This window comes from Myotis davidii, unplaced genomic scaffold, assembly GCF_000327345.1.
Source record: "Myotis davidii unplaced genomic scaffold, ASM32734v1 scaffold78, whole genome shotgun sequence".
NCBI lineage: Eukaryota > Metazoa > Chordata > Mammalia > Chiroptera > Vespertilionidae > Myotis > Myotis davidii.
The window spans coordinates 1547999-1561244 of NW_006290305.1; the positions used below are offsets into that span (position 1 = coordinate 1547999).

General features: G+C 39.1%; 1 protein-coding gene across 2 annotated transcripts in view; it reads left to right on the forward strand.

The window, feature by feature from the left end:
- Positions 1-13246, forward strand: part of TXNRD3 (thioredoxin reductase 3) — a 37487-nt gene that overhangs the window by 2341 nt on the left and 21900 nt on the right. Inside the window, exons 2-8 of one of the 2 annotated variants that reach the window (XM_006763227.2) lie at positions 2113-2173; positions 3310-3419; positions 6015-6119; positions 6358-6430; positions 9170-9289; positions 10689-10831; positions 12446-12561. In XM_006763227.2, the coding sequence (XP_006763290.1) occupies positions 2113-2173; positions 3310-3419; positions 6015-6119; positions 6358-6430; positions 9170-9289; positions 10689-10831; positions 12446-12561 (728 nt within the window). Of the gene's footprint in view, positions 1-2112; positions 2174-3309; positions 3420-4598; positions 4793-6014; positions 6120-6357; positions 6431-9169; positions 9290-10688; positions 10832-12445; positions 12562-13246 lie in introns of those variants that run through there. The other variant, XM_015563573.1, reaches the window with a different exon arrangement.

Genomic DNA, 13246 nt, shown 5'->3' on the forward strand with positions numbered 1-13246 from the left:
TCACCCTGGGATGACAGGGATTTTAGCAGCACTCTTGTCTGTGTTATATTTTTCTCTCTCTCCTGGTATCAGACCCAGATATTATGCAGCATTAATTTCAGGCTGCTTGTGCTATTATTTCTTACAATGCCCTGGAGGATAAATTGTTCCACACTCTTATCGAATTAAATCTAGGCCCCTTTGCAGAGATAGTTTCATGGCAAGTTTAAGACTATTCTTATCCTAGAAATACTCTTATTCTTAGCTCTCTCTTTCTATTTTTTTCTTTATTATTTTTTTCTTTCTGTTAAACTAACTGTCTTACAGATTATCTTATTGTTCTCCTGGAATTACCAGCCTCCTCTTCATTGCGTATCATTAAAATTCCCATTATTTTCACGACCACATTTGGACTTGAACTTCCACACAGTTTAAAATAAAGTAATTTCCTTTGGGTAGAGCTTCTGAACTCTCTGATCTTATGGTTTACCTCTTTCCAAAAAAAAATTCCCTGAGCAAAACCTCTGAGACCTTGCTCCCAACGTGGAACTTCACCCTACAAGTGGGCTGAGGAAGGGGCCCCCATGTTTTTGGCCACACTCGTCAGGAATGTAGCCTTTGCCACTCAGAGCTGTGGGGAGAATGGGAAATGCTGGTGGTCCGCCCCTTTTGATGACTAGGTATCAGGGACTTTGCTACTCACTCGAAGTGGAGCTTCTATCAAGCTGACCCAGGACAGAGGAGGACGGGTGTGGATTAAGGCTTAAGTGCCTCAGACTCTCCCTGTTTATGTTGGCATCTAGTAGATTTTCTTGAATACATGTTTCTTCATTTGTTGTGTGCCCTTAGGCCAATTTCCAGAGACTTTCAATGGTTATTTTTAAAATAATTTCACCAGTTGTGGATGTTTTGTTAGGGAGTGAATCTGCCAGGCTCCTTGTCTCCATCCTGGAATCAGAACCTCTCGGGGCTTTAGAGGACCTTGAAGGGTTTAAGTAATGGTGAAAAGTAGACTTTAGAGCCTCCTTTTGGTTGCAGTTTAGAGAACTGGAAGGGACAAAGCTGGTTGCAGAGAGAACTTGGAGGATGTTACTGAGAAACTGCTCAAATTAAGATAGCAACTGTTGGGAACCAGAAAGATGAAGTAGCTCAGCAGAGGATTGATACGACTTAGTAATTAATTGGATGGATGGGGAGTTAGTGTAGGGTAGGAAGATGTTGCAAAAGAGGGAGGCATTAAAATGGCTCATAGGTAGTGCTTCACAAAGTTGTTAAAATGCAGCTTTTGATCCAGGACCTGATTCCATGTCTCATAAGCTGCTAGGTGATGCCTGTGCTGCTGGTCCTCTGTCTCCTGTTTACATAGCAAGGCCCTAGGATTTCTTCTTGTTCAGGCAGCTGGTGAATAGTGGCAGTGTGAATTGTCAATTTATTTGTCTGTTTCCCCTCCTGGGGGCAGGGATTGTGTCTTATTCATTGTTATAGCTTGACTACATAATAAGTATTTGATGGATGAATTTTTGTTGAATGCTTTAATGACTGTAGAAAGGAAACACAAAAAGAGGAAAATGTATGTAGGAAGTGATGAGTTTTATTTTGGGCATATTGCATGTGAGGTGCCTGGGGACATTCAGGTGAAGAAACATTTTTTGCCAGCCTTGAGTTCCGAAAAGGGATTTGGGCAAAAGTTGAAAGTTGAGGTTTCAAATGGTAAAATAAGGGAAGAGATGGGCTGAGATTATTCTGGGAAGATGTATAGAGGAAGGGAATAAAAAAAATAAACCGCCCTGGCTGAGTGGCACAGTTGGCTGGAGCATCATCCCACCCACCAAAGGTGGAGGGTTCAATTCCCAATCAGGGAACGTACCTAGGGTGTGGGTTCAATCCCTTGTTGGGGCACATATGGGCGGCAGTTGATCAATGTTTCTCACAGATGTTTCTCTCTTTCTTCCCCTTCCTCTCTCTCTAAAATATATCAATAAAAACATATTTTCAGGTGAGGATTAAAAACAACAAACAACCAGAGTCTAGAGCTCATATTTCTGAAGAACATTTATTTTGGACATCTTCATTACTATGTCCATATTTCATAACTCTGTTGACTCTGAGAGTAAAAGCAAATTTTTGTTACAGGTTAAAGAACTCTTTTCTTCTTTGGGAGTTGAATATAATATCTTGGAACTTGACCAAGTTGGTAAGTGGAATGTTAGTGCATACTGTTGTTTCGGTAAATGTCAACAAGATTGACTTCTTTGCATTTGCTTTGTTCAATTCAGTTTACTCTTGTCTCTTTGGGTCACATGAGCTGTTTTTATCTACATTCAACCATGTAGAAAATGAACCTCTCTATATAGGACAGATAATTTGGTGTAGTTTTTTCATTTATATACTAGAGGCCCAATGCCTGAAATTCATGCAAGAGTAGGCCTTCCTTCCCCCAGTTGCCGGCACCAGCTTCCCTCTGGCACCCGAGACCCAGGCTTCCCTCCGGCTGCTGGCATCCGGGATCTGGGACTCGGGCTTCCCTCATAGCCCCGGCTTCGTCCAGAAGGTTGTCTGGTCTAATTAGCTTATTAAACTTTTATTATTATAGATTAGTGGTATTTACTGCTTACTGTGAGCCAGTGTGTTACAAACTTTATATACTTAATCTCCTTTCATCCTTGTGCATGATCACAGGAAAAGAATGGGACAGCTGGAAATTTAATCATTGAAGTTGACTATACTGTTGTTTCAGCAGTATAATGGGTCACCCTAAAAATGAATTCAATCATTTTAATTGAATGTACAGGACATGGGACTTCCCCAACTCCTTTTAAACAGGCACCTTAATTAGTGAAATGTTCTTAAGTCTGTGAGACTTTTCTAAAGAGCATGCCCAATAGTTTTAGGTAGTTGTGGCCTGGTTTTATTTTTAGGGGTAGAGGACAGATTTTGGACTATTATCATAAAGATTTTTCAAATATAAATGTAGGAAATATTTTCGAAGTTATTACTGTTGATATTTGATATTTGCTATTTAAAGAGGATTTTATCTTGATATTAGCTGTTTAAAGAGGATTCTTTTCTTAACCAAGAAATTATATATCAGAATCTAACTTAGAAGGGTTTATTTTCAAAGGAATCAGTTACTTCATCTGTATTCTTAAAGGTGTCCCTTGAAAACCTGGATGTTTTCCCCGTTTAAGTCATTATTTCATAAAGTAATTATACGCTGACCTTGTATGGATGTGTATGTGGGAGCATTTAAGTATTGTAACACTTCATTTTGACTCACAAAGGTTTGGAACCCTTTCAGTGTTTTTATATATTTAATTTTTTATTCTTTAGATGATGGGGCCAATGTTCAAGAAGTGCTGTCAGAAATCACTAATCAGAAAACGGTGCCCAATATTTTTGTGAATAAAGTACATATGGGTGGATGTGACCGAACTTTCCAGGTAATAATGGTATTATGTGTTTTTGAATGCTGTTTGTTCAAATTTTGTTTTTAAAAATATTTAAAAGGGGATAAAATGATTTTTAGGAGCCTATTAGTCTTTTGGAAGTTGTAAGATGAAAAGTGTATAGGATGCTTATCAGATGACTTTGATTATTACTTTGACAGAAATTAGCTTTTCTACCAACTCAGATTTCAGAAACTAAGAAAGAGAAGGCTTTGAGTAAGGTTGTCAGACAACCAGGTGGACCACCCTGGAGACCTTGGTCTCTTCTTCCTGATGGGGGGAAAAACAAGGTCTGTTCTTTTTTAAGGTTTATTAAAATGAGATCAATGCTAACGTTCTTGGCTAGGGTAAGTAGAATTTCTGTCAAGGCTGCTAACCCTGGGAGCTTTGCAAAGTTCCATGCCTTTGAATTTTTGATTCCTAGAATGCAGAAATAAACAGGAATCATTTAGTTAAACAGTAGTAGATAAAAACTGATGTTTAGCCGAAACCGGTTTGGCTCAGTGGATAGAGCGTCAGCCTGCGAACTGAAAGATCCCAGGTTCGATTCCGGTCAAGGGCATGTACCTAGGTTGCGGGCACATCCCCAGTGGGGAGTGTGCAGGAAGCAGCTGATCGATGTCTCTCTCTCATCGATGTTTCTAACTCTCTATCTCTCTCCCTTCCTCTCTGTAAAAAATCAATAAAATATATTTTTAAAAAAACTGATGTTTATTAAATAAGGTTCTTATTTTATAACTAGTTATTTACTTTTATTAAAATTCTGCTCTCTTATATTCTTTATGTATGTATGCAAATGATAGTAATCAGTGATTGGTTAAGTACTTATATCTAAAATTTTTAAAAAATATACTTTGATTAATTTTTAGAGAGAGGAAGGGAGAGGGAGAAGGGAGAGAGAGAGATAGAAACATTACTAAGAGAGAAATATTGATCGGCTGCCTCCTGCAACATCCCCTACTGGGGATCAAGCCTGCAACCTGGGCATGTGCCCTGACTGGGAATCGAGCTAATGACCTACCTCTTGGTGTATGGGTTGATGTTCAACTGCTGAGCCACACTGTGCTATATCTGAAATTATAATTATATTTTTCGTGGGGGAAAAAGATGATCTACATTGTATCTTACTCTTATGATTAGTATTGTTAATCTAGTAACAGTCTGTTGTATTAGTCCTAGAAACTATAACTCAATTCACATGGTGGTAAGTACTGTAATCATAGACCCTAAACACCTTCACGAATGGTGGTCCTGCCAATCCTAATGTAGAAAATGATGACAGAGGATGAATCTGGAGATGCAGAGATAGTCACTCTATTTCAGGATTAAAAGGCCTAGGAGACAGATATCTCTCATGGCACTTAAAAGTAAGGAGGCCAAAGGAGTTCTTTTTAGAATGTGCTGAAAGCCTCTATTGGCATCCATCCTTCAGTGGGCCACATTACATCCATTGAGTCCTGTAGTTTCCTAGCACTTCTGTTGTGCTTCCCAGTATGAGCTGGTTCTAGCATGGTATTTCTAAAGCCCACATAATAGGATTGAGCAACTAACTTCATATAAAGAAAACTATTGCTAAATCATATTTGATCCTCTAACCTCATTTAAGCTACTTCTGATCACAAGAAGGACCAAATGAATAAGAGAATAGAGTGAAGAGCCAGGCTCATGATCATTGTTGAAAGAAAAAACAAAATGTATATTTTATATAGGAAATTTATTAATAAGCTGCAAATTTTAGATCAATTTATGAGAAACCATGAGAAATTTGAAATCCATGTCCTACTGAGGATGCATAATAATTTTTTTTTAAATATATTTTATTGATTTTTTTACAGAGGAAGGGAGAGAGATAGAGAGTTAGAAACATCAGTTAGAGAGAAACATCGATCAGCTGCCTCCTGCACACTCCCCTCTGGGGATGTGCCCGCAACCAAGGTACATGCCCTTGACCGGAATCAAACCTGGGACCCTTGAGTCCGCAGGCCGGCACTCTGTGCACTGAGCCAAACCGGTCAGGGCAAGAATTTTTTTCAAAAGGAATCCTAGCACAGGTGAACAAAATGTAGAGGAGAGTGGTATTTGGCTATTTTATTGTGCTTGGGTATAATATTTTAACACGTTAAGCACCCAGCCTGTTTTGTCTTCCGGAGGGAAAGTATAATGTCAGTCACCGGTGACTGGGCGCTTAACGTGTTAATGATTAGGCCAAAGAAAAGGGCCTCATCTAACAGATATAAAGCCATGACCTCTGGGTCATTTGACACATGCCTACCTATCAGGAGATAACAAACATGTACTTTGACAGTTAGTTGGACATCCCCCGAGGGCTCCCAGGTTACCAGAGGAATGTCTGACCGCTAGATTAGGCCCAATCCCCTGGGGAGTGGGCCTAAGCCATCAGTCGGACATCCCCTGAGGGGTTCCGGACTGTGAGAGGGCGCAAGCCAGGCTATGGGACCCCCTTAGTGTACGAATTTTCATGCACTGGGCCTCTAGTATTTTTATAAGAGAAATCCATGCTGATTAAACATAGAGTAAAAAGAAACAGTTTTAAAACAAGTCATACCATATTCTCTCATTAAACCATAGGCACATCAGAGTGGTTTATTACAGAAGCTTCTTCAAAAAGAGTCAACATATGATTATGACCTCATTGTCATTGGCGGTGGTTCTGGTGGCCTTGCATGTGCTCAGGTATGAAAAAAGTAAAATTTGAAGATAATTTCCCTGATGATTGTCATAAGACTTTTCTTCTGCTACTTAAAAAAAAAAAAGTCAATTTTAATGTTACAGTCCAAGCTTTTATTGTAGTAGCTGGCTTAATAAACAAAAAAGACTATGTTATGACACCAACACAGCCTTTTTATTTAGGGAATAGAAAAATTGGGGGGAGGAAAATGACAAGATCTTTATATGTCACTGTTTTCCCTAGGAAGCTGCCATTTTGGGAAAGAAAGTAATGGTGCTAGATTTTGTGGTCCCGTCACCTCAGGGTACATCCTGGGGTAAGCTGTTTTTCTTTGTTGTTCTTTGCGCTCTTTACATACATTTTTGCTTTGTTTAATCTCATTTAATTGTCACAACAATCTCAGGAGGTATGACTAGCCTGTTCCATAGGTGAGGAAACTGGGTCTTAGTGAGGTAAAGTAATTGTCCTAAGACCATCATATCGTTAACAAGTGCTTAGGGAAGATTAAAAAAAAAAAAATTCCATGACCTAGTATTCCAACACTTTTGCCATAATAATTTTTACACACATGCATTTAATACTTCCACATAGTTGTGATTGCAGTGTAAACTGTGTCATGCTCACTTAAGTTTGCTGTAACATTTTTTTGTGTTTCTGCATTGATTTAATAACTGACTTTCATGGCTATATGATGGTCAGTTGAATAGTGTGTGTGTGATTGTTCCAAGTCAGTTTGAAGTGCACAGTGAGCTTAAGGCCTTTGACTTTGCTGTAGACGAGAGTGCTCACCTTTCCACTATAAAATAGAACACATAGATTTTGTGCTGGATATTTTCTGTTTATGCTTTAATTCCATTCTTTATGGTCTCTACCCTGTTTTATATCCCAGAAGGCTGATGAATTGGTATCTTGCCCTCTGGCTTCAGGTTGGGCTTGGCCATTTGGGGAAATGGGAGGAGTACAGAAGGAGGGAGGAGGATGGAGTGGGGGTCTTCATTTTCTTGGTTCCCTCCCTTGGTTGCTGCAAGCTGGCTCCATCCCCTATGGAAAGCCACAGCCCCTCTTTGGTCTGTGGCACCTACGTGGTGTGCTAGTCCCTCATGTAGGGTTGGTGATGAGCCCACTGTTAGTAGTTGTTACTATTGTTCTATCCCTCCTTGCTTTTCTTGCCCATACCCCAGTAATAATTTCTCTATAAACTTAATTACCCAGCTTGAAGTTGTCATCTATTTGCTGCCAGAGCCCTGACAAAATATGAAAATTATTTTTAAAAATTCAACCTTACTAAAAAAAAATTATAGCCAAGAATTTTATATTAGTAAAGCTAATTTGCATTGCAGTGGACCTACTATTGGCTCAGCGGAGTCAGAGTTACAAAGAGAAAAGTCTGGAATCTGGGGTTCTGGCCACTGGTTTAGTATATACCAGGTGTACTGGTTAATAATGCGGATTTTTTTCAATAGATAGAATTACACATATGTTTATATATATATATGCGATTTGATATGTATGCTCTTTTGTTGTATTGACAATAAGCTTCAAAAGTGCATATGTCAACCCTGACCAGTTTGGCTCAGTGGACAGAGCATCGGCCTGCGGACTGAAGGGTCCCAGGTTCGATTCTGATCAAGGGCATATACCTTGGTTGCAGGCATATCCCCAGTAGGGGGTGTGCAGGAGGTAGCTGATCGATGTGTCTCTCTCATCGATGTTTCTAACTCTCTATCCTTCTCCCTTCCTCTCTGTAAAAAATCAAATAGAGTTTTTAAAAATTTAACAAAAACTTCATATGTCAAATTTTCTGAAGGTGTTAACATCATAGATATTTTTATGCTTAAAAATGTTGAATTTCATTACAAAAAAAAGAGCATTTGTGGGAAGTTTTAATTCAAAGGGGATTTATTTTGAGAATCTCAAGCGCACAAAATCATGGGTTGATCCAGGTCAACCACCAACATCGACTGCAAGGCCAAATCGCTTCGGAAAGAAGACAATTCTCTGCGTTTGGTGGGATCAGGAAGGTGTGGTGTATTATGAGTTTCTAGAACCAGGTGAAACCGTTAATATTGATCGCTGCCGACAACAAATAATCAATTTGAAACACGCTTTGATCATGAAACAACCAGAATGTGCCAGAAGATACGGCAAAGTAATTTTGCTTCATGATAATGCACCATCATACATTTCAAAACCAGTTAAAGACCCGTTAAAAGATCTAGCCTGGGAAGTATTAACCCACCTACCGTATTCACCAGACCTTGCTCCTTCAGATTACCACTTGTTCCAATCAATGGCACACGCACTTTCTGAGCAGCACTTCAAAACGTACGAAGAAATGGAAAATTGGGTCTCTTAATGGTTTGCCTCAAAACAAGAAAAGTTCTGTTGGGACAATAACCACAAAATACCGGAAGGATGGGGAAAATGTGTAGCTAGTGATGGACATTACTATAAATAAAGCACTTTTGATGTTTCTCTTGAAATTATTGTGTTTTCTTTGATTACAAAATTTGCATTATTAACCGGTACACCTGGTAATTAATACAGTTCTGATTCCTTCGTAGGTTAGACTCAAATGAAAGTTTTGGACAGCATCTCCAGAAAACTGTTAAAATGCACATCCACATTTTTGCTCATCCTTGGGCCTCCTTCACAGACCTGTGCTTAAAAAGTTTGGGTAATCATTTGCATGTTATTGTGGAGTATGATGTTGACCCCAAACATTCAAATTTGTCATCTCCATATTTTAATTTAAAAAATACATATATTTTTATTGATTTCAGAGAGGAAGGGAGAGGGAGAGAAAAGTAGAAACATCAATGATGAGAATCATTGATTGGCTGCTTCCTGCACACCCTACAGTGAGGATCGAGCTCACAACCCAGGCATGTGCCCTCTCTGGGGATTGTACTATGACCTCCTGGTTCATAGGTCAATGCTCAACCACTGAACCACACTGGGAAGGCCATTTCCATATTTTAATAACACTGACTCCGCACACGTGTAAAACTACACACACACACACAAACATTAAAATTATTATTTTCTTTTTCAGGTCTTGGTGGTACTTGTGTAAATGTAGGTTGTGTTCCTAAGAAATTGATGCATCAAGCTGCCCTTTTGGGGCAGGCATTAAAAGACTCAAGGAAATTTGGCTGGGAGTATAATCAACAAGGTGGGTACTGGTATAAAAAAATATAGATTAAGAGAAAAGAAAGAATGAGTTTCTTAGAGAAAGACTTGCTATTTGTATTTCTATAGCTAGTTTAAAATTTGTTTAATTAACATTCATTAGGAGCCTCCTGTGGTCCTGCTCCTGATTGCATAGGTTTGAGGTGGGTCCTAGAATCTGTACATTTTAACATGATTCCCAGGGGTCCTGATGTGCAGCCATGTGTGGGAACCTCTAATATAGAATGTCTTTTACATTAATAACCAGAAACAAGGATATGAAGTGTGAATTTAACTGACAAGGTCCTTGGGATAAATGATACTTTAAGGGTTGGAAAAATAGCTTTTCCAACTATTGGGGAAGTGAGGCAGTTATCTTAGGATATGAGGGTATGTGCCACTGCTGGGTTGTAACCTCCTGGGATCATGGGGAGGGAGTTGGGTAATGTAGTAACGGAATGACTCTCTGGATTTCAAAATCTTAGTTGACTTTATTATAAACGTTTACATTGGCCAAGCCTTTCTGTACTGTGACCTCTTCCTCTTGCCTGCACTGTAATGTCCCATGTTCCTGATGGTTAGCGGTGGAGCCTTTCTTGAGAGTGCTAGAGGCGGTGAGTCTCCAAATGTGACCAGAGGTGAACCCTTAGTTGGCTGGGTTTGTCTTCATGGGTCTCATCTAGTTTGATGGGAGCCGCCGGCTGGCTTCTGTGTCTTATAAATATGGTGGTGTCTCCTTTGGGAACCAGCAGCAGCAGATAAGGTGAATGCCTGGAAATAAACTCCACCTAAAAGGTACAGGGTTGATGAGAAATCTGATTCCATCAACTCCCATCCCAACTTCAAAAGGAAGTGCGTAGACATTTTAATAAAAATGCTATGCAATGGTGAGTACTAACCACATTTATCACGAATAAATATAGGATATCCACTATCATAAAAACCACCACCGGGTGAACCAGATGGGACTAGCCTGGCCTGTCTGGGGAGGCGAATATGCAGTGCTCACTGATCTGAGACCTGCTTCCCTTCACCTGCAGAAGGCCACGTGCAGCAAGCCAACCATGTGAAAATGTCCTTGCGTGCTCCTGAGTAGTGATGATCTTCTTGCCTCATAACTTTGCATGCACGGCCATGGGAGAGCTAGTTTTCTCCATTCTGTTCCCCATGGATATTTTTTCCAGTTTTATTCTTTTCAGAATTATGCTTTTTTGCATGTTTTATAATATAAAAGAGAAAAGTATAAACCATAACTGGCATAAAAAAGGTTTAAGTTGCTATTTATTTTTTGTTCATTTCTTGATCTTTTAAAGCAATATGTCATGTGGCTTGTGCGGTTGTATATAATTTACCATTTATAGGAAGAGCCACTTGATAACTTCATCCTGGTTACTTATTTCCAGTAAAGCACAACTGGGAGATCATGACAGAAGCTATTCAAAACCACATTGGCTCTCTAAATTGGAGCTATGGGCTGTCTTTGAGGGAGAAGTCTGTGGCCTATGTAAATTCCTATGGAGAATTTGTCGAACGCCATAAAATAAAGGTACTCTCTGAATATTTTATCTTGTTCATTGCTTTCCCTATATTACTGCTTGTACGTGCCTTGAACTAAAATTCCATGTTTATGTTAAGGACTATAGTTAGCGCATGCTCCTCCATTGTCAGTGCATTTCACAAGTCTGGCTAAATTAAAGAAATTGCCTTTTAAAGAAAACTGTTGATTTAAACTTATTTGCCATCTTTAAAAAATTTTTGTAATTAATTTCAGAGAGGAAGGGAGAAGGAGAGATATAGAAACATCAATGATGAAAGAGATACATCGATTGGTTGCCTCCTGCACACCTCCTACTGAGGCTCAAGCCTGCACCCCAGCATGTGCCTGACCGGGGTGCAGGCTCATAGGTCATGCTCAACCACTGAGCACACTGGTCAGGCTCATTGCCATCTTAAAAGAAAAAGTTTAAACAATTTTAAACAATCAAAATTTTAATACTGTTAATTAAAAAAATGAAACCTTAATTAAAACTTTAATATATATATTCATAAAAGTATTAAAGGTAGCATAAGAATTAGTATATTTTATAAATTTATAAATGTAATGTTTATGTGTTATATGATCAATATGTAAGGAAAATGAAACCATTTTAATGAACACAAAACTTTTAAATTGTAGTTATGAAAGACAGCCAAATATCATCCTCAGCACCCATTTATTTTTATACTCAGCTTTTGTAGCACAGTGTGCAGTGATCTTGACAGAATTTGAGGGTATTTTGTAGTCATTTCTTGTCTCTAGAAAGATGTGAGGTGGTCCAATTAAAGCTACCCCTTTAGAACTATACATGGGCTAATTTAAATGGCATCATTCACATGGAACATAACTAGAAATATCTGCTATACTCCAGTCAGTATCCGTATTCACACTGTCATTTGCCTGGTATAGTTGGTTGAATAAGCCATCATTCTCAGCCAGACTTGCCTCTTCTATGCCTACTCACTTAGTGATACCAGTGTCTCTCCAGTTACTCCAGCAGGAAACTTCAGGTTCCTCCCACTTCATCTTCACAGCTTGCACTGTTTGTTTGTAGTAGGTCTTTGTCTCTAGGCTGCCCTCCCTCTAGCCCACTGAAACCACCTCCTAGTTTAAACACTTTCATTGCTTTTGGAATTTTTTAAAAAATATATTTTATTAATTTTTCACAAAGAGGAAGGAGTTGGGATAGAGAGTTAGAAACATCAATCAGCTGCCTCCTGCACAATCCCTACTGGGTATGTGCCCGCAACCAAGGTACATGCCCTGTTCCCCATATGCCAGCTGCTTTCAGGCCTGTGTGCATTTTTATGTACTATTCTCTCTTTAGATGTCAATTTCTCTAAAATCTTTTCACTTTTCTCATCCCTACTTAAAATGTTACTAACTATGGAGCCTTTCATGCCTAGCTTTCCAGTCCCCTACTCCACTCCCACTGTGGTCTTTTGGTTAATGTTTTGTAAAGACTTCTATTTTCTATGGTGGTGCTTATCATACTGCATTGCTATTTTTGCATGTCTGTTCCTGTTGATGGGAAGCTCCATAAGGGTGGTAACTAGTTTGTCCATGGTGTCTGGTACTTTGTAGTATTGGTTGAGAAGTGAAGTTTACTTTTCTTTTTTAAAGGCAACCAATAGAAAAGGACAAGAGACTTATTATACTGCTGCAAAATTTGTCATAGCAACAGGTGCAAGGCCACGGTATTTGGGAATCCAAGGAGATAAAGAATACTGTATTACCAGGTAAGAGTAAATTGGCCATTTTAATTAAATTATGTTATGTTTATGAGTTTCCAGTTTATTCCCTGTTTTATTTCACAAAGATTTGAAATGATGAATAAAGGTACATATATACAATGCAAAAAACTATGTAGTTAACATAATGGAGCAAAGAGAAAATAAGGTTAGGTAAATAATAAGATCGAATTTACTTACAAAAATATGCTATATGTTTCTAGGTAATTGCTCTGAGAATTTGCCCTAAACTTCCTGGAGGTCAACAAATACAATTAGCTTTAAGTTTTAGTGACTAATAAAATAATGAACTGGCTGATCAGGAGAATCGTGGCTATTCCTAATACTGCGGTTTAATAGGAATCTCCCCTGGATAGTTCTACAGAGGACAGTGTATAATGTAGTACAATGACTTTCAAAGCTTTTTTGACCAGATGCACATTAAGAAGTACATTAAAAAATATATATATATATATTTTAGAGGCCCGGTGCACAAAAATTTGTGCACTCACGGGGGAGGGGGAGCTCCCTCAGCCCGGCCTGTGCCCTCTCGCAGTCTGGGACCCCTAGGGAGATAATGCCCTGCTGGCTTAGGCCTGCTCCCGGGTGGCAGAGGACAGGCCCAATCCCTAGGTGCAGCCCCTGGTCAGGCTCAGAGCAGGGCTGATTGGGGAGTTAGGGCGCCTTCCCCTGT